The following is a 25106-nucleotide window of genomic DNA, read 5'->3' on the forward strand; positions in this document are numbered from 1 at the left end:
CCCGAATCTGGTCTGCTTCTCCCTCTGACTGTCTCTCCTCTCTTTCTCTCAAGTAAATAAAATCTTTTTTTTTTTTAAAGGTTTTATTTATTTGACAGAGATCACAAGTAGTTAGAGAGGCAGGCAGAGAGAGAGGGAGAGGGAAGCAGACTCCCTGCTGAGCTGAGAGCCCGATGTGGGACTGGATCCCAGGACCCTGAGATCACGACCTGAGCCGAAGGCAGTGGCTTAACCCACCGAGCCACCCAGGCGCCCCTAAATAAAATCTTTAAAAAAAAATGTGGATACACAGGCTGAGTCAAAAGGTCAGAGGTGAGGGCCAAGGAGTCTGCATTTTAAACAAGCATTCCAGGTTATTCCTGTGTAATAGAGAAAAAGAAATATTCCTAACAACCAGATACAATTAAAAAAGGAGAGGGAAACCTACATTACTCTTTTAAATCTTATCTTTCTTTACACCCTTTTCTTCTGATTTAGCAAACATACGGTGTTCACTGCCTCCCCCGCCCCCATCCTCCTTTGTGTCTGGCATTGACATTTTCTTAGCATAGTTAGATGCTCAGTTTAATGTGTAGAAATGGAGTGGCGGAAAAGGAGGAGGGATGTGGGTGGGGAAAGGCTAGATCAGTATTTAGCTATGCTAACTGTGAAGACTGTTGTTGTCGGGCTGGTTCTAGCCGGCTGGTTCAGGGAGAGGAAGCAGTGGGGAGAGCTGGATCAACGCAGCTGCAGCCACCATTCCTTATTTGTGAGTGTAGGTTCTGGTGTGACACCCACTTTTCTCCACCAATAAGAATTTTACAGTAATCACTTAGCTAACGGCCTAAAGAACACTATTTGAGGTACTGAATACGATCCTGGATTCATTCCTGTTTACAATTCTCCTTTTTACTACTTTGAGGACTTTAATTTTGGTCAAATCCCAGCTTGTTTTCTTGTCTAAAGCCGGGAGGGAAAGATTGGCACCAGATGGTGTCTATCGGGGTACTTAAAGAGTTTTGTTTGATGTGCATTTTAGATAATAATATATGAGTTATGTTTTTCTGCCTGATGTAGAGACACACCAGTGCAACACAAGTCTGATCAGAGACATGGAGTTGGTTGGACCTGGACAACTTTGTTAGGGGAGATTTTTTAGTTTTCATGAACTCGTTGAATTTTCTTTTTTTAAAAGATTTATTTATTTACTTATTTGACAGTGAGAGAGGGAACACAAGGAGGGGGAGTGGGAGAGGAAGAAGCAGGCTTCCTCCTGAGCAGGGAGCCCAATGTGGGGCTTGATCCCAGAACACTGAGATCATGACCTGAGCAGAAAGATGCTTAAGGACTGAGTCACCCAGGCACCCACTCGTTGAATTTTATGTGCCTTCCACCCAGGAACTTTTAGAAGTGTTTCTTGGGGCACCAGGGTGGCTTAGTTCAGCATCTACCTTCTGCTAAGGTCATGATCTCAGGGTCCGGGAATCAATCCCCAAGGTGGGCTTCCTGATCAGCGGGAGCCTGCTTCTTCTTCGGCTCCCCACTTGTGCTCTTTCGCTTGCACTCTCTCTCAAATAGTCTTTATCTGCTTATTTTAAAAGGTTTTATTTTTTCGAGACAGAGTGGGCACATGGAGGAAGAGGGAGAATCAGACTTCCTGACAAGCAGGGAGCCCAGTACGAACTCCATCCCAGGACTGAAATCATGACCTGAGCTGAAAGCAGCCACTTAGCTGACTGAGCCACCCAAGTTCCCCTAAGATTTTATTTTTAATCTCTACACTCAATGTGGGTCTCAAACTCAAAACCCCAAGATCAAGAATCATGTGTTCTACCAACTGAGCCAGCCATCCGCTCCAGTAGCTAATATTTTGGGGGCACTTACTATGTACTGCATTATGTTTGAGTTACTTCATCTTTATTTTGTTGATGAGATAGCTGAGGCTTATAGAGTTGAAACAGCAATCACATGCCACTAATAAAGCTGGGATTTCAAGTCAAATTTATTTGACTCTAGAGATGCTAGGCTAGTTATGTTCTTCTCAAGGGATTGAACTGGCTGAAGAATATTAATTTAATGGTTAAAAATGATTGGTTAAAAACCAAGACAAGCTACTTAAAATACTTTTTAAAGGAAGCTCTACCCCATCATGGGGCTCAAACTCAGAACCCCCAGATCAAGAGTTACATGCTCTACCCACTGAGCCAGCCAGGTGCCCCAGAAGTACTTTTGAGCATACGTTGCTACCCAAAGGAGATGTGAGTCCATACCTGTCTTAAACATATCAACCATAAAAGTACAAAGATTACAACTGAGTCTAGGAAACCAAGCTTTTCTGGACCTTCCTTTTCATTATGGAAATACCAAAAATAATTGCTTTTCCCTCATTACTTCATACAAAAATATAAAGTATGAATTTGATTATCATTAATGTAAATATATAATAACAGTTGGTTTCAAATGAGCCATATCCTTGGCTTTTTTTCAGGGCATCTGGGTGGCTCAGTAGGTTAGGTGTCAGACTCTTGATTTTGTCTGGGGTCATGATCTCAGGGTCATGAGATTGAGCTCACACTGCTCTCTGTAGGGGAGTGGGCTTGAGGATTCTCTCTCTCCCGGTCCCTCTGCCCCCCACCCCAGTGCCTGTGCACACACACTCTAAAATAGACAAAATCTTAAGAAAACAGAAAACTCATTCTGTTTTTTGTTACTTTCTGACTACTTTTAGTGGAGAGCAATGTTATATACATTATTAATTTCTTTGGATGTATCTGGCATCTAATGACAGTACGTTTATAGATAGCATTTTTTTAAAGGCAGATGGCCGGTGAATTAATAGTCTAATACTCTGTACCCACAGTTTCACCCTTCCTTTTCTGGGTGATGCATGGTTACCCAGAATTGGGTTTCTTAACACTAAGAGTAATGGACAGGCTAGGTATTACTGATAATCTCCTGGGCCAGTCACGCATCCTTTTCCCTGTGTCAATTTCTCACTTTATCTTTTGCCAGATTCTCATTGTGTTAATATCTCTGTGATGGGAGGTTTCCTTGATCACAAAATGCTTCTCTTTTGTCTTCAGGTTGAATATACTTTGTTTCAGGAGATGAATATCAGGGTGGAAATAAATAGAAACATTTTAGCTCTGTAAACTTTTCTTCCTTTCTTCTGAAGGTAGTGTGTCCTGTTGCACATTTGTTCCTCTAAATGTGTCCTTTGTGAAAACTGTTCACTATCCTAGGTTCACTATCAGTGGCGAAACATAACAGCAGTAATCACTTACAGTAGCACTCAATTTGTGCCAGGCCTTAAGTCTTACACACTTATTAGCTCCTTTACTCCTTATACTAACTCAATGAAGTAACTACTTTTATAATTTCTATAAAATATTTTTTAAAGATTTTATTTATTTGAGAGAGAGAGAGAGTGAGAGAGAGAGCATGAGAGGAGAGATGGTCAGAGGGAGAAGCAGACTCCCCGTGGAGTTGGGAGTCCGAGGTGGGACTCGATCCTGGGACTTCCAGTTCATGACCTGAGCTGAAGACAGTTGCTTAACCAACTGAGCCACCCAGGCGCCCTCTATAAAATATTTTTATAGATAACTTGTGTAATCAGGTAGAGTAAGATACAGAGAAGTCAGGGTACTTTAGAAGATCACTTAAATCTAATCCAGTCCAGAAATTACCACCCTGGGTTATGTTGTATCTCTTAAAGGACTAAGTACTGAGTGAAGTCAGCAAAAAAAAAGCAGACCATAAAGATTGGGAATGGAGTGCGGGGAAGAATTTGTTGGCTGAGGCTATTCAGAATGGAATGTGACTTGGAAGAATGCAAACTGGTTAGGACATTATGGTATTTCATATCTGGGATCTTGGTGGTAATAAATGAGTAAGGTTATTTAGAAATGCATTTGCCATGTAAAGTAGCACAGTCATCTGTTGCCTTTGCTTTCATTCTTCATGATTTAGAAAAATTAACAGTAGTATCATAGCTGAACATACATTCTTACCTTCCTTTGGACTATAATTTTTATAGACATCTTGAGGATTTTCAAAATGTTCCTAAATATACTTCATTCTCACAGGAACCTTGAAATATACTCCTAGCTTTTCATAACAAAGGCTCGGAGGAAGTTAAGGGAACTGATTTGCCGGGGGGGGGGGGGTTTATACTGGTTTCCAAGTGCAAAGCTGGCTGTACCACACTACCCCGTCTAGATCTTTAAACCTGCTTAAAGTCCTGAGAATATATGGTGTATTGTAGTTTAAAAATTTGCCTCACAATGTACAGAGGCAATGTCTTTATTCCGTACACGGATAAGGACCTTATAGGTATTGATCTTTGTTCCCAGTCTTTGCCTCTGGGAGGGGGGAGACCACCGCTTGAGGGGACTCTAGGCGGGGGCACCGGAAAGGCTGCGCGGGTGGTGGGCTGGGCTGAGCTGGGCTGGGCGTGGACACGCAGACAGCACACTGTCCCCAAGAGGCTTGGTGGGCTGGCGTCAGGGTTCGCAGTGTGGATGAATGGGGCCCTAGGAGGGACTGTGAGGGTGGGGAGGGTGTACAACGGAAGGAATCAATCTCGCGGTTTCGAGTTGGGAACAAACCTCGCCCCCCCACCCGTTTTCCTTCCTTAGTGAGGACGGTTTGGGGGCGGGTGGGGAAAGCGCGTCCTCGAAGCGCTCTCGCGCCCCCATTTCCCTCCCAGCGCGCGCCCTCCATCGCCCCTTCACCACCCGAGAGGCCGGCGATGGCTGCGAGTGGGGACCCGGAGCCGGGAGGACGGGTCCCGACGCAGGTGTTAGATCCGCTAGGCTCGGCTCGTCTGGGCTCTGCGCGCTGGCCCCGCCCCTTGCCCCGCCGGCCACCGCCCCCCGGCCCCTGCCCTCCGCGCCACCGCGCCTGGAGGGCGGGGCTGGGGCGCGCGAGGGTCCTCTGCACGCGGGCGAGCGGCGCGCGGCGCCTCGGTCTGGGGGAGCGCGGGGCGGTCTCCGCTGGCGTCGCGCGCGCTGTGTGTGAGCGGGGTCGCGCGCGCGCGCACTACAGGCGAGTGAGGGAGTGAGGGAGCGAGGGGGCGAGGGAGCGTGGGGCGGCCGGGTGTGAGTGTGTGTGGGGGGTGGAGGCGAGTGTGTGTGGGAGTGGGGGGTGAGGGAGAGCCACACCGACCGCGAGGCTGTGAGAAAGTGGGCGAGTGTGCGAGGGCGCCCGGCCTGGCTGCGGGAGCCGCGGTGGTGGAAGAGAAAGGAGGCGGCTCCCGGCATCCCGACCCCCTCCCCCTCCTCTCGTTCTCGGACCTCCAGCCCGCCCGGCAGCCTGCGGTTCCGTCGGAAGCCACAGCCCGGCTCCGCTGGCAGAGAGCGAGGGAGGAGCCGCCCGAGCCAGGTGAGCGGTGCGATCGCTTCTCTCCCCCGGTGTAGTGGCGTGAGGCGGAGGCGCGCCCGTCCCCGCCTCCCCTGCCCCTTCCCCCAGTGGGCGACTGCGGCCGGAGGGACTCGACGACGAGCCAAGGCTCGGCCGGGGCGGGGAGCGGGACCGGGGCGCGCCGGGCGCGGGAGATTGTGAAGGCCGGGGGTCGCTCGCCGCAGGAGGCGGGGGGAGCCCGGGCCGGTAGTCGTGCTGGGAGGGGGCTGAGGGGAGCCGTGTGCGTGTGACGGGAGAACTGTAGTTGGGGAGAGGCAGCGGCCTCGGGCGTGAAGTGTGTTTCTCCGCTTGTTGAGGGGGTGTGGTAACCCTGGGAATGCTTGGTGGAGTAAAACACGTTGTGCCAACCTGTCCTCGAGAGTGTGGTAATCTCTCCTGCCGCTGCTTCCATCAGACATTCCTGTGGTGTGACCGAGGGAGGAGGGTGTGTTCGTCCTGCACTTGAGCACGGTTTGGATTCCCTGTTCTCCTCCTGAGGCATCAGATTGTAGAAAGTGTGAGAGTCATTCTTTCTCTTTTTACAGACCTCTGAATAAGAGTGGGGTGACAAATAATTTGACCTGATTTTTTTTCCCCTTAAGCATCTGACCATGGTGCAAAGCTTACTTCCCCAGCCCCTCCCTTTAAAAACCTCGGAATGGTTGGAGATAATAACTTCAGATTTGCCTTATTAATGTATCCTTATCTCTGGTTGCAGATTTGTAATCCCGGTATTTTATCCCATTTGTGGGTATGAATAGAGATGGGGCGTTAATTGTATTCAATGAGTGGGTTATTATGCTAACCGTGTTGAATTTAACTTCGATGTAAATTCTTTCAGCGTGCTGTTATTTTCCCATTAATTACATAAATTGTTCTCACATCTTTGGGGAGTTGGGTTAAATTCTAAATCTGTATGGAAAGTACATGGGGCAGCCTAATATGGAAAATACTCCTTTTTTGTGGGCGCGATGTTTATTGTATTTAACGAAGTTTGTAATTATTAACTGTAACCATTAGAATTTAAATGCTGTGTAGATCTCATTTCTTTCACAGCATTGGGTAGTTTAAAGATCTTATTTTTTGTTTCTTAAAAAATTCATTGTCAAAATACTTTAAGATATGCATTTGGAATAAAACACACTGAAATTCCAGTCACGGAGGTTGAGCATTTATTTTCTAACTTTTAGAGTGACAGCCTCTAATTTTAAAAATTAACAGTCATAAATTTCCTTTCTAATACTTACTGTGTGATATTTGGTTAGTGTGTCATAGGGGAGAAGGCCTATTTTGTTTAGAGGTAATCTTTTGTTTATTACTTTCTGTCTTGGTTAGTGCAGTTAATTTCCTTCTTTGCTATAATCAGTTGTCAGTTTGGCAAGATGGCTGTTGCTGTTTCTATCTTTCTCTCCTTTTTTTTCTCTTACCCCCACCAGGTGCTGGAGCACTATCTGTCAGGGAGGGGGCACTCTATGATTTTGAGAACAGAGAGTCCAGAAGGGGAAAGCAAATCCAGTCACATAGAATCCTCCACTCAGTGAAGATCCTTTTTTTCTGTTTCCACCTATGCCCCTGCAGGGGGTAAGGAATTGTATGTATCTAACCTTTAGACTTGGGGCTACCAGCTAACATTCCACTTACCTTAGTTTCTGGCGGATATCTTCACTTTTTTTTCCCCCCATTTTCTTAGATTCCATATTGAATACAAAAGTGTCTGAGGGTGAGGGGAGAGTGACAGCAAATTTCCCTTTTTTTCTTTTCCTTCTCATTCAGTCCCCTTTTCCTCTCCAGAGGGAAATTACTAGCAGTGTTTTATAAATCGTCTACCCCTTCTTAGCCATGTTATGAAGAAACACTAAAGAGAACATTGTTTTTTTACCTGAGACCAATGAATGCCAACCAAGCTTCAGGCATTAGTGTGTTGGGGCACAGCATGAAACATGGCTTTTAAAAAAAACTCTCCCAATTCTTGCTTTCCTCAGTCTGTATCCATCTGGGATTTGCTAATGGGATAAGTCTCTAGACTGATTTCTCAGCTTCTCCCTTCCCTATGAGCTGAAAGACAGATGAACACTGGAATGGGTTGAGGGGGAGGGGAGAGAACAGAGCCAGTTCCACAGTTGGAGAAGTAGCTTTTGTCATCTTCCTCTGGGAAGCAGGCATAGAGTCCTAAACTAAGTGAAAGAGGGTGGGGGAAGAACTTCTGTACCCAGGAACAACATGTGAAGAGTGAGAGAAAACTAAACATAAAGCAAAGGAAGGAGTTTGTTGCTTACTACTGTCAGCTGGTCTGGGGGTGTATTTTAGTGATGTGGATTTGTAGAGAGAGCTTATGACAGGTTAGTTTACAAAGAGTATTACAAAGAGCAAGTGGGGTTAAGTCATAAGCTTATGGGAAAAGAGCCTTGAGAAATTATAATCTAATTTTTTAAAAAATCTGGGAGGAGATTGTGATAGGGATATTTAGTTAATTGTACTGTGGAATGTGTAGTTGTTTCAAGAGAGGTTGAATAGGAGAGATTAGGTACAGATGATGAGGAAATTGTCTTTCATTACTTGGGAATTTTCCTGCTTGTCATATTAAGGATAGTTAAATAATAATATACTACCTCAAAATACCTGTACATAATGTATTTTAGATTCATGTACCATATGTATCTTTGTACATACTAGGTTTGCAGAAAAGAACAGAGTTTCTGGCTTCATGATAACTCATGCTATGGTATTTTTTTTTTAATGTTTTCTTTTCCAATGTTTTTTTTCCTTTCAAAATTGGCTTAGAGGACAAAAGCCACAGAGCTAGCCAGCTTTACTCCCTTAGAGTCTGGTCTGCATGGAACCCATCTGCTTATATCTTTTTTACTCCTTTTACTAGAATTACAGGTTTTTTTTTTTCTCCTCTGACTTTAATTGTTAACAAAGCTAATTATTTAAGGATGAGTTGTATAATGGCAGTGGAAAGTAGGATTAGGTTTGCGTTGTTTTTTATGAGAAACTGAAAAGATAAATTAGGATTTTTTAATTTTTTTTTAAGATTTTATTTATTTGACAGACAGAGATCACAAGTAGGCAGAGAGGCAGGCGGGGGAGGGGGGGAGCAGGCTCGCTGCCGAGCAGAGAGCCCAATGAGGGGCTAGATCCCAGGACCCTGGGATCATGACCTGAGCCGAAGACAGAGGCTTTAACCTACTGAGCCACCCAGGCACCCCATAAATTATGAATTTATTTATTTATTTATTTGTGAGAGAGAAAGGGGGTGAGCAGAGGGAGAGACTCTTTAGGCAGGCTCCCTGCTGAGGGCAGAGCCCAACATGGAGCTTGATCCCAAGGCCCATGAGATCATGACCTGAGCTGAAACCAAGAGTCACCAACCGAGCCATCCAGGCATCCTGATAAGTTGTGAATTTTTGACAGCTGTGTTTAGATCTAATGGGTATATTTACTTGGTATTAAATATTGAAATAGCTTTTTTTGGGGGGGGGATACTGCCTTACAATTCAATAAACAAACTCCTTTAAAATAATTCCTAACCCCTAAGGCCTTAACATTTGTCCGTCATACATAAGGTTCTGTTACCTGCTGGGGATAATACAGAATAAAACGGAATCTGTCTTCATGGAGCTCACAATGTAATTTCATTGATCCTTGTTCTTTTCATCTGGCAGTCTGTTCTCCCAGCAGTGTTTGGAGGCGTTTACTAGATTCTTGTAAAATGTGTACCAATTTGTCAATTTTTTGTCAATAATTTTTATTACCTTTCTTTCAAAAGTGGCAGTACATCACCCAAGTTGTTAAAGATTCAAAAGTGGCAGTACATCACCAACTTGTGAAAAATTCTACAATTGTTGAATCACTGTATTGTACACCTGAAACTAATATAATATTTATGTGAACTAACAGGAATTAAAATAAAACCTTTAAAAAAAAATTCCAAATCTACCCCTTAATGTTTTTACTCTATTCAGCTCCTTACCACCACCACCCCCCACTTGTTTTAACCCTTTCTGATACTAGCTCTTGGCTTCATGTTCTTAGGCATATAGAAATATGGTCTCCAAAAATAGAACATGGATTTGCTATATTAGATCACACCAGTTCTTTCTTACTCCTCCACTGTCCCACATTTGGCAGCATTTCAGACTTTGATAGTTTGTCGGAAAACTACATCTTGGAAATTCATGCAGATTTGTCTAAATAGGAGGCTTCAAATATTTCCTGAGTTGTTATTTACTGAGCTTATTCCTTTGACATATAGTTAGCCATATCTATAAAGCCTTTGTTCAGTTTCACTATATTAATAGTTTCCTAACTCATTTTTTCAGTGTATTGTCCAGCAAGAAAATTTGGAAGACCCAACATTTTTAACATGTTAAGCATGATGAACCTTTTTTTTTTTTTTTTTTTAAAGATTTTGGGTTTTTTAAGTAGTCTGTATTCCCAATTTGGGGTTCTTAACTCACAACCCTGAGATCAGGAGTTGCATGCTCCACTGACTGAGCCAGCCAGGCGCCCCTAAACATGATGAACTCTGAGGGAGCCATCTGTGCACTGCATCTCGGGAAGATTTTGTAGATTTTGTACGATGTTCCAGAGAGATAAAGGTTGATTTAACATTCCTGTATTAAGTGAAATCTTCAGAAGAAATTTTTTTAAGAGTTTATTTATTTATTTGACAGACAGATTACAAGTAGGCAGAGAGGCAGGCAAAGAGCAGTGGGGGGAAGCAGGCTCCCCACTGAGCAGAGAGCCCAACATGGGGCTGGATCCCAGGACCCTGGGATCATGACCTGAGCTGAAGGCAGAGGCTTTAACCCACTGAGCCACCCAGGTGCCTCGAAATCATTTTATTTAAATTCCATCCACAGAAAGCTTTTTTTTTTCCAAGAGGACACTTTTTTAAAGGAAGATTTTAAGTAATCTTTACACTCAACGTGGGGCTCGACCCCACAATCCAGAGATGAAGAGTGGCATGCTCCACCACCTGAGCTGGCCAGGTACCCCATGCAGAGAAAACTATTTTAAAAAGTTTAATTAGTTTTGTATATCACAGACTGCTTTGAGAAATTTAGTAATAAAGCTACAGGTAAATTAAGTAAAGGTGACATTTTTCTGATCCCTTAGGTGAATATGTGTAAAAATTTGCATGTTAATTTGCTTATGACATTTTTTTCTTCTCTAGTTTTCTTTTTATTGTGGTTAAATATACAGCACAAAATTTACCATCTTAGTCATGTTTTAAGAGCACACATTAGTGGTATTAACTATATTCACATTCTTGTGCAACTGTTCACCATATTCATTTCTAGAACTCTTCATACAAATAGTCTTGATTCCCCCAACATCCCAACCCCTGGCAACCATCATTTTATTTTCTGTGAATTTGGCAGTTATATACTAGTGCATAACGTCCTACAGGTTCATCCATGTGGTAGCATGCATTGGAATTTAATTCTTTTTTAAGGCGTTGTACATATAGTTCTGTATTACTCATTCATCTTTCGATGAACACTTCGGTTGCTTCCACCTTTTAGTTATTGTAATGCTGTTGTGAACATGTGTGTACAGATACCTCTTTGAAAACTCTGCTTTCATTTCTCTTGGTTATATACCAAAAGTAGAATTACTGGATCATATGGTAGTTCTATTTTTTAATTTTTTGAGGAACTGCCATACTGTTTTTCATGGCTGTCATACCATTTTACATTCCGACTGACAGTTTGCAAGGCTTCCAGTTTCTCCACATGCTCCCCAACATTTGTTTTCTGTTTTTTGATAGTAGCCATCCAGTGTGTGTGATTTTACTTACACAGTTTTGATTTGCATTTTCCTAATGATTATTGATGTTGAGCATCTTTTTTTGTGGACATTTTAATATCAGATAGTTTTTAACTCTGTGAGGACTAGGATTATGTCTGTTTCGTTTACCAGAATATTTTTAGAGTATGTAGTAGGCAATCAAGTATTAATTGAATGTATTATTTAATCAAATACTTTATTTAGTACTTAGATTCTTAGTTGATCTGAGATTACAACTAATTTTTGACCTTGAACAATTTGCCTTCTTTGGAGGGAGGGATACTTCTCCAGGGATGTTGTGAAAATAAATGTAAAAGTGAAATGGATCAAATGTAAGATGATCTTGTTAGTGTAAAAAAATCCCTCTTACAAACAGTACTGCTACATGCTGACATATGCAGACTTTGATGTTAAGGGAATAATTTCCTAAAACTTTTGAGCAAGGTATGACAGACAGTACTTAAAATAAAAAGTTCTGTGGCCTGTAATAAAGAATTCCCAAATATCACTGACATAAGCAAAAGAGGTAGTAGGTAGTCCAAGGTCAGGGCACCACACAGCTGTCAGGGATTCAAGTTCTAACAGGTAGCTGTGCTTTTCCTAGGGTTCACTCCTGTCCTTAAGAGTCCCGGTGGTTGTTAGAGCTAATAGAGGGAGAGGAGAGAAAGAAAGGAAGAAAGAAAGGGAGAAAGAGAAAGAAATATAAGTTAAGTTTAAGGAATTGGATAGTATGATTGTGGCAAGTCTGAAATTCATGGGGCAAGCCAGTAGGTTGGAAATTCAGGGAGGGACTTTGTTATAGTCTTAATGCATAGTTACTTCTTTGTGGAACTTGTTTTTGCTCTTTAGACCTTCAACTGGTTGGATGAGACCCACCTACAACATAGAGGGAATCTTCATTCAGTGTCAACTTATTATAGACTTTAATCATATTTAAAAAATATCTTCATAGCAACATATAGACTAGCGCAAACAGTTGGGGCACCATTGTCTAGCCACGCTGACACAGTTGAACTAACACAATGAAAAATCCAGGTGTTGAAGCAGGTATGTGAATAAAAATCAACTTTTTACTTGCTCAGCTGAGGGAATATCGGTGGCATTTAGTTAGGAATGTACACTAGGCAGATTGAAATAGGATCTCTCAAATTCAATTGGAAACTGGTTGGAAAAAGATTTAGTAGGTCAATGATATATTCAAATTTCAATAATAATAGTTGAAACCCGGTGAGGATGACAGTTACAGAGAAAGGAGAGAAAGGTTCAGGAAGGAAGCCCTAGGGATTATGTATAGAAAAAGAACTGTCAGGAGAGAAGGGTCACGTAAAAGAAGACTGAAGGAGTGCCTAAACTCAGTATATGCAAATTTATTATTTTTCTCTAGAAGCCTGACATAACTCTTATATTCCCCATCCAAGACAGAAATGATGTCATCAGAAGCAAATCTGTAGTAATTGCCAAATGGAGTAAATTCTTATTTGTACATTAGTATGTATATTTTCCTTATCTAACCTTTTTTTCATTCTCAGTCTTTTGATTCTGAGTTTATATGCTATGTATTATCTGGAATAAATAATGTTCCTAGGAGTAAGAGGTGCCTCAATATTTTCATGGTAGATTATAATTGTGCTTTTTTTGTAGCAGAATAAGTACCATTGGGAAGGGGGTCTCATGAGAAAAATGAAAGAAGCACTTTATTTATGATTCCCATTTAATTAGCCCTGCCTAGACTATTGACAGATCACAGTGACTTTTATTTACATGTGTATCCAGAAGTTGCATGGGAGAACTATGTCTAGTATAAATGTAAATTTTCTTTGTCAAATGTCTCTTTGTTAAAAAAAAGAAAAACTGATTTAGCAGTTTATCAGTAGCATTTATTTGGTATCTGATATTTGTGCATTGTTTTCCTTAATATTGTGGGGGGGGAGGAACCATTTTACTTTTACAAGGGACTCTTTACTGTCTTTTTTTTTTTATTTTTATTTTTTTTAAAAGATTCACCTATCCACTTGACAGAGAGAGAGAGATCACAAGTAGGCAGAGAGAGATCACAAGTAGGCAGAGAGTCAGGGGGAAGCAGGCTCCCTGCTGAGCAGAGGATGCGGGGCTCCATCCCAGAACCACTGAGCCACCCAGGCGCCCCTTTACTGTCTTTTAAAATAGTGAATATAATCTGAGGTTTTTTATTTTTGAGACTCAGGACTATCATTTTATTGGTGTACTTTTGGTTTCCTGGACTGTAGATTTACCATTACGCTTTTGACTTCTTAGCAGTTTTTTTTTTTCCTGGATGTTCATTAATGGGATAAATAGAAAAGTAGATATGTTGGAGGAGACGCTGGCCTCCACCTGGCCCGCAGGAAGGTGGCCTCCCAGACCAGGAGGGCCGTGGGAGTGGGTTGGAGGGGGGAATACAGAGCCTCTGCCTTTGTGGTTAGAGAGTCTTTACCTCTTGTTTTCCTGGCTATTCTTAGATGTGAATCCGAATAGAGCAGCCTGATAAGGACAAGGCCACCCTGGGTACCTTTCCAAACAGGAGTGGACCATTGGTTGGAGGAGAGAGTTGTGCTCTTTATTTCTCTGGCAATAAACTGGTCTTTGGAGATCATGGTAAAATTATAATGGATAAAAATTGGGGGTGCCTGGGTGGCTCATTCGGTTAAGCTACTGCCTTTGGCTCAGGTCATGATCCCAGGGTCCTGGGATCCAGCCCCGCTTGGGGCTCCCTGCTTAGCAGGAAGCCTGCTTCTCCCTCTCCCATTCCCCCTGTTTGTGTTCCTTCTGTTGCTTTTTCTCTCTCTCTGTCAAATAAATAAATAAAAATCTTGAAAAAAAAAAACCAAAAAACAAACCCAAAACCATCTCCTTTAAAAAAAAAAATTGGACAGGTGTCACTTGAAGACACCAGTACAAATGAAACTGTAAATAATAAGCTGGAGGTTGTTAAGCTGACTTGCTTTTTTCAAGCTGGGGACATCATCTCCTTGGTGGACATTGGAATACAGTGTGGCATACCTCTGATTCTTCACATGAAAAGCAAGACATAACATAAGAATCTTTTGAAGCTGATAAAGAAAATGTATTCCATATGAACAAAGATAATCTCGGTGCAGGGCAAGGTCATGATCCCCAGATGCTGCTATATAGACTGCCACTAGGTGGATTCGAGGAACCACAGTCATTGGCATTGATGTTGGACCTCTTCAAGACAGTGTCTACATATTTCATAAAGTCTTCTGCAGAGCATTTCTCCAGTTCCAGATCTGGGGGTGCAGCTATCCCCTATGAAAGCCTTGCAGAGATCAGGCTGCTCCATTGGGAGAAATGAAAGGAGGGGCACCTGGGTGGTTCAGTCAGTCAAACATCTGCGTTTTGCTAAGTTCGTGATTCCTGGGTCCTGGGATTGAGTCCTATATCAGGCGCTCTGCTCAGTGGGGAGTCTTCTTCTCCATCTCCCTCTGCCCCTCCCTGCTGCTCATGCTCTATGCTCTCTCACTCTCTCTAATAAATGTTTTTTAAAAAAATGAAAAGAAATAGGGAGGCTAACCTGAACTTGCAGTTAGTTGATGGTGCCATACCAGTGTGGAAACACCTGAAGATTATGCATGGTTATAAGAGCTGCAGGCATGAAGCCAGACATGATGCTCATGTGCATCATCTGTTGGGAGTTGCTGCACAACGACATGAGATTGCAGCTCAGGAGTGTTTTTGTTGTCCAATTATAGAATCATTGAACATAACTTGTTGTGTTAATATTGTGGCCTGGGCATTTTCCATGATTTGACATACCAGTATTGGCCAACATTTCTACTTCCCAGTTGCCAGTGGCTTTAATATCCTATCCTGAGGGGCAGCTGGGTGGCTCAGTGGGTTAAGGCCTCTGCCTTCGGCTCGGGTTATGATCCCAGGATCCTGGGATTGAGCCCCACATTGGGCTCTCTGCTCAGCGGGGAGCCTTATTCCTCCTCTCTCTCTCTGCCTGCCTCTCTGCCTACTTGTGATCTCTGTCAGGTGAATAAGTGAGACCTTAAAAAAAAATTAAAAAAATCCTATCCTGAGTTCTGTTGGGGGCCACAACTGCTTTACTCATTCAATACAATTTCATGCAGTGAAATTCAGTCATATCAGTGAACAGATGATGTTCAAGACCTAAGTGTCAGGGAAGGCACCAAGATGGCTTTGGAGTATTAGAAGTCCTTGACAGGGTGGTCCAAAAACTACTTGGTCTAAATATCTTAAGGTCATTTTATAATGCCTCTCTCAAGGGAAACTGGGGAGGCATTAGGTACTCTGGTGTGACTTTTCTTATGTGGAGCTTTTCCTTTGAGACTTTTCAGTGACCACATCTTCAATTCATATCTAGACTAAGGCTCAAGAGGGCATGTTCTTTTTTTAAGAGGTCATGTTTTTGTCCACAGCTGTGGAACAATAACACAAGGGGCCAGAAGCCTCTGGGCACCAGTCATCCCCTTTGCTGATTTCTTGGGTCTTGGCCTGATGCATTGCCACATTTGAGAGCTCTCCCCTTGCTTTTCCACAGCTATAAGTCACACTCTTATGTGTATCTCCCATGTTATTTTATTCGTTCCCTGCTTTCCTGTAATTGATGCCTTGAGACCCTGGGTTGTGGGGCAGGTGTGTGAGTGTGGCAGGCATGGCAGGCTAAGGTTTGGGGTAGGGGCTGTGTGTGTATGTGTGGTGGTGCATCTGGCTCATGATGTTCTGGTCTTACGGTGTACATCTATGGAGCAGGCCCTTCTGACTGAGACCCTGGAGAGTGTGTGAATGGTGCATGAGGAAATCACTTTCAGTCGTGGTGCTGGAAGCCATCCGTATGGTCATTCCTTTCTCTAGTTCTTACCCTCATTCTTTTTTCTGTGTTAGGTTTGCCATGTCATCTGGGGTGATATTAGGAATTTTTTAAAAATAGGCTCCATGCCCCAGTGAGGCTAGAACTCAGGATCCTGATACCAAGAGTTACATGCTGTACTTCTGAGCCATCCAGGGGCTCAGGAATTTTATTTTTGTAAAGTTTTGTTTGTTTGCTTGTTTGTTTGAAACCACCTGTTAACATTTGTTAGTAAAACATGAAACTTTTTGCTTCTTTAGGGAAATTTTCAACTGTTGTCTTACTCATGATACAAGCTTTTGCTCATGATGCAGATTCTGAGAAGCAGCACTCTGTGGAAGAAAGTCCTTTTTTGTATTCTAGTAAACAATCTGTTGAAAAAAGTTCTATTTAAAGGAAGCATAAAAACCTTGAGTAAGAGTATGCTATCCCCTGACTGAAATAAATTTTAGTGAATGGACCCCAGCATTTATTGTTTTTTTTAAATTGTTTTCCATATTCTTGAACTACTTATTTATTTATTTTTAAGATTTTATTTATTTATTTGACAGAGAGAGAGACAGCGAGAGAGGGAACACAGCAGGGAGAGTGGGAGAAAGAGAACAGGCTTTCTGCAGAGCAGGGAACCTGATGCAGGGCTGGGTCCCAGAACCCTGGGATCATGACCCAAGCAGAAGGCAAATGCTTAACGACTAAGCCACCCAGGCACCCCTTGAACTATTTATTTTGATTAAAGTTGCTATATAGATGATTTCAGTGTTGATACTTCTCTAGTAACACAGGTGTTACTATCTCATTATTTAAAACATTCCTATAGGGGCACCTGGGTGGATCAGTGGGTTAAACCTCCGCCTTCAGCTGAGGTCATGATCTCAGGGTCCTGGGATCGAGCCCCACATCAGGCTCTCTGCTCAGTGGGGAGCCTGTTTCCCCCCACCCCCCGCCTGCCTCTCTGTCTACTTGTGACCTCTCTGTCTCTCTCTGTTAAATAAATCAATAAAATATTAAAAAAAAAAACCATTCCTATAGGGGCGCCTGGGTGGCTCAGTGGGTTAAAGCCTCTGCCTTCAGCTCAGGTCATGATCCCAGGCTCCTGGGATCGAGCCCCGAGTCGGGCTCTCTGCTCAGTGGGGAGCCTGCTTCCTCCTCTCTCTCTGACTGTCTCTCAGCCTACTTGTGATCTCTGTCTGTCAAATAAATGAATAAAATCTTTAAAAAAAGAACACACAAAAAACATTCCTATAAATATGTTTGTAATAAAATATACAAATATGACAAAATAAGGGAAGAAAATTGAATAAAAAGACTACAGATATATGAATATATATAGAGTCAGTTGTGATGGGAAGGATCAGGATATACTGGTGATTAGTCTCATCTATTTTATATCAAGGGATTTGCGTTTTAGGGGAAGGAGTAAATCAGTCAAAAGTAGATGGTGATATTAAAGTACATTCCTAAGTAGTATATAATATAGGGAATGACATTGAACATAATGTAGAAAATGGGACTTGTACTAAGTGATCTGCTGTAATTATAAAATGGCAGTGGTAGCTTCCCCAGTGGACGATGGAGAAATTTTGTTTCATGGGAAGTTGTGAGTTTCTATATTTCTAGTGGTATAAAAATTTTTTATTTGAATGAAAGGGAAAAGGTATCATATTACATTATTCATTTTTTATTTGTATAGTTAATATATAATCACAGCATTTATTTGTGTGAAAGCCAAGAATCGGATTTCTTTTTTTAACTTACATATAAATATTTTATATACATGTGTGTGTGTATATATATATATATATATATATATACACACACGTATATATATACACATATATATATATAACATTATTTGATTATGTATTTATTTCGCAGAGAGATTGCACAAGCAGGGGCAGAGAGAGAGGGAGAAGCAGGGAAGTAGGCTTCCCACTAAGCAGGGAGCCCAATGTAGGACTCCATTCTAGAACCCTGGATCGTGACCTGGGCCGAAGGCAGATGCTTAACCGACTGAGCCCCCCAGACACCCTGTTAATATATATTTTTAAGTAATCTCTATGCCTAATGTGGGGCTCTAACTCAGACCACCAAAATCAAGAGTTGTGCACTCTACCAGCTGAGCCCAGCAGCCAAGTACCCCAAATAGATTTTTTTTTAATATGAGGAAGTGAAACTTATTTTCATATGTACAGGGGAGCCCCACAAACATGAAATTCCTTAAGTAGAATTCTTTATTTACTTTATTTACTCTGTCAATTTTGTCTTTCTGTATAGAAAGAATCGGCATTCAGGAAGAAATAATCCAAGAGAAGGAAGACCAAGCAGATCAAGATGTGTAGCTCTGTGGCAGCCAAGTTGTGGTTTTTGACAGATCGTCGAATCAGAGAAGACTATCCCCAAAAAGAGATTTTACGAGCATTAAAGGCCAAATGTTGTGAGGAGGAATTGGACTTTAGGGCCGTGGTGATGGATGAGGTGGTACTGACAATCGAGCAAGGAAACCTGGGTAAGTCTATAGTAAGTAGTTTAATGGAATTTTTTCTTAAAATATTTTGAATCCACATTTTTAGGAATAGTTTGGAGGAAGGAATTTTTACTAGCCTTATCATTATGAAGTATCATCTAATCTTAAAATCTAGCATTTTTTTTTTTTTTTAAGAGAACACAAGCCTCTTAACCGACTGAGACATCCAGTATTATGGCACCCCCAAATCTACTACATGTTATGGAAGAAATGGAAACAGTAGTACTTAAAAGTACTTGCTTTATTATGTGGGAAATAGTTGGGAGAGAAATTAAAGATGATCTACTAATTTTTTTCCCATTATTGCTGTCTTCTAATTTTAAAAGACATTGTTTATAAAGTGCTCATAAGAGAATTTACCTCATGGGGGTCCTTTTAGTAAATGCATCAGATTCCACATGTGAGGGGCGCCTGAGTGGCTCAGTGGGTTAAAGCCTCTGCCTTCAGCTCGGGTCATGATCCCATGGTCCTGGGATCAAGGCCCGCATTGGGCTCTCTGCTCAGCAGGAAGCCTGCTTCCTCTCTCTCTCTCTGCCTGCTTCTCTGCCTGCTTGTGATCTCTGTCTCTCAAATAAATAAGTAAAATCTTAAAAAAAAAAACCTGTAAAAAAAGAATTCCACATGTGATTCTTTCTTTTTTCTTCATAAAATATTTTATACATATAGTATAAAATGCTAATATAATTTTATTCTTTTTGCTGGATAGAAATGTCCTAATGATTTGACTCAGTTGGTGAGAAGTCTGGTATTTTCAGTATTTCATGTTTGGTTTTGGGTTATAAGGGGAAGATCTCTTAGAAATACAGAAATTCTTTAGAACTGACTTAGGAGTCTTTACATCTTTAGAAAGTTAAGACTTTTGTTTTTAAGATTTTATTTATTTATTTGACAGAGAGATCACAAGTATGCAGAAAGGCCGGCAGAGAGAAAGGGGGAAGCAGGCTGACCACTGAGCAGAGAGCCCAATGCGGGGCTCGATCTCAGGACCCTGAAATCATGACCTGAGCCGAGGCTTAACCCACTGAGCCACCCAGGCGCCCAAAAGTTAAGACTTGTTATAGCTAAGTTGGTCATTTCTGTTAAGGAGCATTATATGGTCGCATATACATGGCATTTTTAATTAACTTTCAGAAAATCCTTCATAGTTCACTGATAGTATTAGGGTATAAGACAAACACTTAAAATAGATTCTACATTACTCGCTTTGTGTCTAGAATCATAATGAGACCATGTGTTTTAATTTTCTCATCAGTAAAGTGGAGAGAGATGGTTATTGTAAGAATTAATATTATTCAGTATGTAAATCTGCTATGAGGGTAGTTTCATTCACACACTAGTTAATGGATCTAGAATCTTACCTGATAACATGGTACTGTGGTTTAAGTAGGTAGAATCTCTTAGCAGTTACTCTTTACTCTGCCCTCTTGACATTTAATTCATTCTCAGTACCTTTCAGCAGTTACCGTTTTGTCAGCTGATCTTTAATATGTAAATTAATTTATATCAAAGACTTAATAGAAAAACAGAATGTTCCCCATTTTAGTATAAATGATCCTCATGCTAATTTAGGATCAAAAGTTATTGTTGTATAGAAATAACTTCTTTAGAACTGAACTGTTTCTAGATTATTTCACTTTAGTGTATAAGTAGTTACTACCTTTACAGGAAAGATGCGCAGTATTTTATTTCAGTCATGCTTTCTTTTTTTAATGTATACACCTAGGTCTAGCACTTAGTTATTCAGATTCTGGAGATCTGGAATAGAGCCTGTTTCTTTCATTCTTTCATAAATATAATGAAAGTATTTATTATGTGCTAGTTAATTGGTATGGTGTGCAAAATGAAACAGGCTAAGATTAACGTTAATCAAGTGATCATTCAAATAAGTGTAAAATTGTTATAACTTTGGTAAATTATAAATGGAGTGGATTTGCACCCCCGTGCCCTGTACTGCACCTATGACAGATACTCCTGATCAAATAAATTAAAATCCCGAATCTAAGGCTCCTGGGTGGTTCAGTTGGTTAAGCATCTGCATCTTAATTTCAGCTCAGGTCATGATCTCAGGTCCTGGGATCCAGCCTCTTTGTATTCTGTGCCTAATGGGGAGTCTGCTTAGGATTCTCTCCCTCTGCCCCTCCGCCTGTTCATGAACATGTGCCTTCTTTCTCTCTCATATAAATACACATTTTATCTCTAGAATAAAAAAACAAAATTCAGAATCTGTCACATGCTTTTAGAGTTCACAGCTTTTCAACATAAGTGCATGTACAGTTGTTGAGATTGGAGTCAGAAATTTGGATACTGTATTGTGTTAGGAGCCATGCTCTTGAAGTATGTGTGAGAAGAGGCTTAAAGGGCGGTGTGGTACATAGCTCACTAAACACCACTTCCACAGAGTTAGGGTATATGCTTCTGCGTTTTATTTATTTATTTTTTAAAAGACTTTATTTATTCATTCGACAGCACAAGCAAGGGGAGCAACAGGCAGAGGGAGAGGTGTTATTATGTTTTAAAGGTTGGAAAACCAAAGGCTGCATAACATGTATTGGCAAGGATATAGAGAAATTGGAGCCCTCCTACATTGCTAAGGGGAATATAAAATAATGTAGGCCCTTTGGGCAAAAGTTTGGCAGTTCCTCCAAAGGTTAAACGTAGAACTACCATAGGATCCATCCCACTCCTACATATATACCTAAGAAGAATGACAACATATGTTTGAGAGTGGTTAAGGTGCGTTGGTGTTACTTGTTCTTTAAATGTTTGGTAGAATTCACCAGTGAAAACTTTTGGTGCTATGTTTTTCCTTGTTTTGGCGATTTTGGATTACTGGTTCAATATGTCTGTTCTGATTTTTTAAATTTTTTAATGATTCAGTCTTACTAGGTTGTATGCTGGCAGGAATTTATCCATTTTTTCTTGGTTATCCAATTTATTGGCATAATTTTTCATAGTTGTTTCTTATAAATCTCATTTATTTCAGTGACGTCCATTGTTAATACCTCCTTTCATTTTTTTTTTTTTTCAGTGTACAAGAGTTTATTTAAATGATATCTGAACTTAGTTCTGTCCTGTGGGGCCCACATTACAGGTTCCATCTGGGTCCATTACAACTCTAACCAAAAAAACAAAAAACAAAATCCACAACTTTTTCCATGTCATTAAATATATTCATATATAATAACCATAATATATTAGTATGCATTGGAAAGAAACACTGACCCAAACATATGTCATGGTCATAACTAAACATTTACAATTCTGAGTGAACAGAACTCAGAAACGCAGGAGGGAGCGGGGGGGGGGTGGACAGAAGTGCCTTTGGGAACAGGGGGAAGAGAGGTCTGATGACGTGGGAACGGACCTGGCTTGGTTTTGGCCAGGGGGCCAGGCCCCACGAGTACACATTTGGATACCCCTGGGGTATGGCGTGGCTGTGGCCATGAACCGTGGCCCAGTGACCCCAGCCATGAGTCTAGTTTGTCCATTTGCCAGTCTCGCTCTCTCCGGGGTATAGGGGACTTCCTTTACGTGTTGAGACCCTGACATTTTTTGGTTTCATTCCATTCTGGGCCACACCCAAGGAAGTCTGTACCCATTTCCTGCATGCTACTATGGTGGCAGAGGGGACATGAGGGGCCTTGTTACTAAAGGCCTCTCTTTTTTCTTAATCTAGCTAAAGGTTTGTCAATTTGTTGGTCTTTCCAAAAGTTAGTGTTGATTTTTTTCTGTTTTTTTATTTCAGTGATGTGTGTTCTAATCTGTATTTTTCCTTTTCTGTTCATGGTGGGTTTAGTTCTTTTTCTGCTTGTTTATGGTGTAAGGTTAGGTTGTTGATTTGAGATTTTTCTTCTTAATGTACGTTTTTTAAAAAGATTATTTATTTATTTAACAGAGAAATCACAAGTAGGCAGAAGTAGATAGAGAGGCAGGCAGAGAGGGAGAAGCGGGCTCCATGCTGAGCAGAGAGCCTGATGTCGGGCTCGATCCCAGAACCCTGGGATCATGACCTGACCTGAAGGCAGAGGCTTAACCCAAACCCACTGAGCCACCCAGGCGCCCTAATGTGCATTTTTTTTAATGTGCATGTTTATAGCAGTACACTTTCCTCTTAACACTGCTTTTACCACATACCATAAGTTTTGGTGTGCTGTGTTTTGCTTTTGTTTTAAGATATTTTCTCATTTCCCTTGTGACTTCTTTTGTCTCATTTGTTTTAAGTGAGTGTTATTTTTAGGGGCTTCTGGGTAGCTTAGTTTGTTAAGCATCCAACTCTTGGTTTCAGCTCAGGTCCTGATCCTTAGGGTTAAGAGATCAAGCACTGCATCGGGCTCAGCGCGGGGCATGGAGCCTGCTTAAGATTCTCTTCCTCTCCTCTGCCCCTCTTCATTCCCCTCAAAAAAAAAGTGTGTTACTTAATTTCCAGATATTTGTAGTTTCCTTTTGTTAATTCGTTTCTAGTTTCATTCCATTGAAAAAAGAAAAGATACTTGGTATGATATCAGTATTCTTAACTTTGTTGAGATTTATTTTGTGGCTAAAGATGTGATGTATCCTGGAGAAAATACCATTTCCCCTTGAAGAATGAGAATTGTGTTGTTAGGAGTATTTTTTATATGTTAGGTCCATTTGATATGTAATGCTTCTTCCAGTTACTTTGTTTCCTTATTAAATTTTCTGTTTGTTTGCTTGATCCATTATTAAAAGTGTAGGGTATTTGGATTTTTCAATTATTGTTAGTGTCCATTTCTCTCTTTGGTCTCTCACGGTTTGTTTCATACATGTGGGTGCTGTATTGGGTGCCTGCATATTTATAATTGTTATAAGTTCCTGGTGAATTGACTTATCATAATAATGATGATTATCTCTTGACAATTTTTCTCTTACAGCCCATTTTGTTTCATAAGTAGGAACACTTCTCTCTTTTGGTAACCATTTGCTTGGAGTATCTTTTCTCGGCCTTTCACTTTCAGCCTTTGAGTGTCCTTACATCTCAAGTGAGTCTCTTGTTGATAGCATATAGGTGGGCATTGTTTTTTTCTTTTTTAAGATTTTATTTATTTATTTGACAGAGAGGTAGAGAGTACAAATAGGCTGAGAAGCAGGCAGAGGGAGAAGGGAGAGGGAGAGGGAGACTTCCTGACAAGCGGGGAGCTGGATGTGGGACTCAATCCCAGGGTCCACAGAAAGATACTTAACCAACTGAGCCATCCAGGCCCCACCCAGGTATTTCTTCCCTCTATCTTTTGTTTGTTTTTGTTTAAAGACAGATGTGGGGAGGGGCAGAGGGAAAGACTCTCTAGCCAACTCCTCACTGAGTGTAGAGAGGGACATGGCTCAATCTCACAACCTGTGAGACTAAGAGGGACACGGCTCAATCTCACAACCTGTGAGACTACAACCTAAGCTGAAACCAAGAGATGAATGCTTAACTGACTGAGCCACCCAGGCACCCCTTTTATATTTACTTTTAATGTGATTACTGAAAAAGCAAGACATTTTATCATTTTCTGTATGTCTTATACCTATTTTGTCTCTTTTCCTCTCTTGTTACCTTCCTGTGTTTTGTTAATTTGTTGTAGTGGCATGCTTTAGTTCCTTATTTACCTGTATGTATCTTCTATAGGTATTTTATTCATCATTATTGTGAAGATTACATAATAAATACATTGTATGGTTTTAATTTATTTTAGGTGATAAATTTATTCATATATAAACTCTACCCCTATGAATTTCCCCTTATATTGTGTTAATAATGTCACAAATTATATCTTATATTTTGTATTCATTGACAGTTTTATAGGCATAGTTATTTTGTGTGCTTTTAACTTTTTAAATTTTTTTTTTTAAAGATTTTATTTATTTTATTTTACAGACAGAGATTACAAGTAGGCAGAGAGGCAGGCAGAGAGAGAGAGGAGGAAGCAGGCTCCCTGCTGAACAGAGAGTCTGATGCGGGGCTCGATCCCAGGACCCTGGGATCATGACCTGAGCCGAAGGCAGAGGCTTTAACCCACTGAGCCACCCAGGTGCCCCTAACTTTTTAAATTTTTAAAAATAAGCTCTAGGCCAATATGGGGCTTGAACTCAGGACCCCAAGATCAAGAGTTGAATGCTGTTCCTACTGAGTCAGCCAGGTGACCCTGTATGCTTTTAATTTTAAATGCTATACCAGCAATAACACTGATTTATGCACTACCATTAGAGTATTTTAGGATTCTTTATGTATTTATATATTTACCTTTACCCAAGAGCTTTATTTTTTTTATGCTTTTGTGTTGCCTTCTAGCATTCTTTATTTTTAAAGATTTATTATTATTATTATTTTTAAAGATTTTATTTTTTAAAATATTTTACTTATTTATTTGACAGAGAGAGAGAGACCACAAGTAGGCACAGCAGCAGACAGAGAGGGAGGGGGAAGTAGGCTCCCTGCTGAGCAGAGACCTCAATGCAGGGCTCCATCCCAGGACCCTGGGATCATGACCTGAGCCGAAGGCACAGGCTTAACCCACTGAGCCACCCAGGTGCCCCAAGTTAATTTTTTTTTTTTTT

General features: G+C 41.1%; 1 protein-coding gene across 1 annotated transcript in view; it reads left to right on the top strand.

The window, feature by feature from the left end:
- Window positions 1-25106, top strand: part of LOC111142053 (ribosomal modification protein rimK like family member B) — a 158493-nt gene that overhangs the window by 91355 nt on the left and 42032 nt on the right. The window contains exon 2 of the mRNA XM_022494992.1: window positions 18302-18533. Within this exon, the coding sequence (XP_022350700.1) occupies window positions 18359-18533 (175 nt within the window). The 5' untranslated portion in view covers window positions 18302-18358. The remainder of the gene's footprint in view (window positions 1-18301; window positions 18534-25106) is intronic.

Source organism: Enhydra lutris, unplaced genomic scaffold (assembly GCF_002288905.1).
Source record: "Enhydra lutris kenyoni isolate GAN:26980312 unplaced genomic scaffold, ASM228890v2 scaffoldscaffold7, whole genome shotgun sequence".
Lineage (NCBI taxonomy): Eukaryota > Metazoa > Chordata > Mammalia > Carnivora > Mustelidae > Enhydra > Enhydra lutris.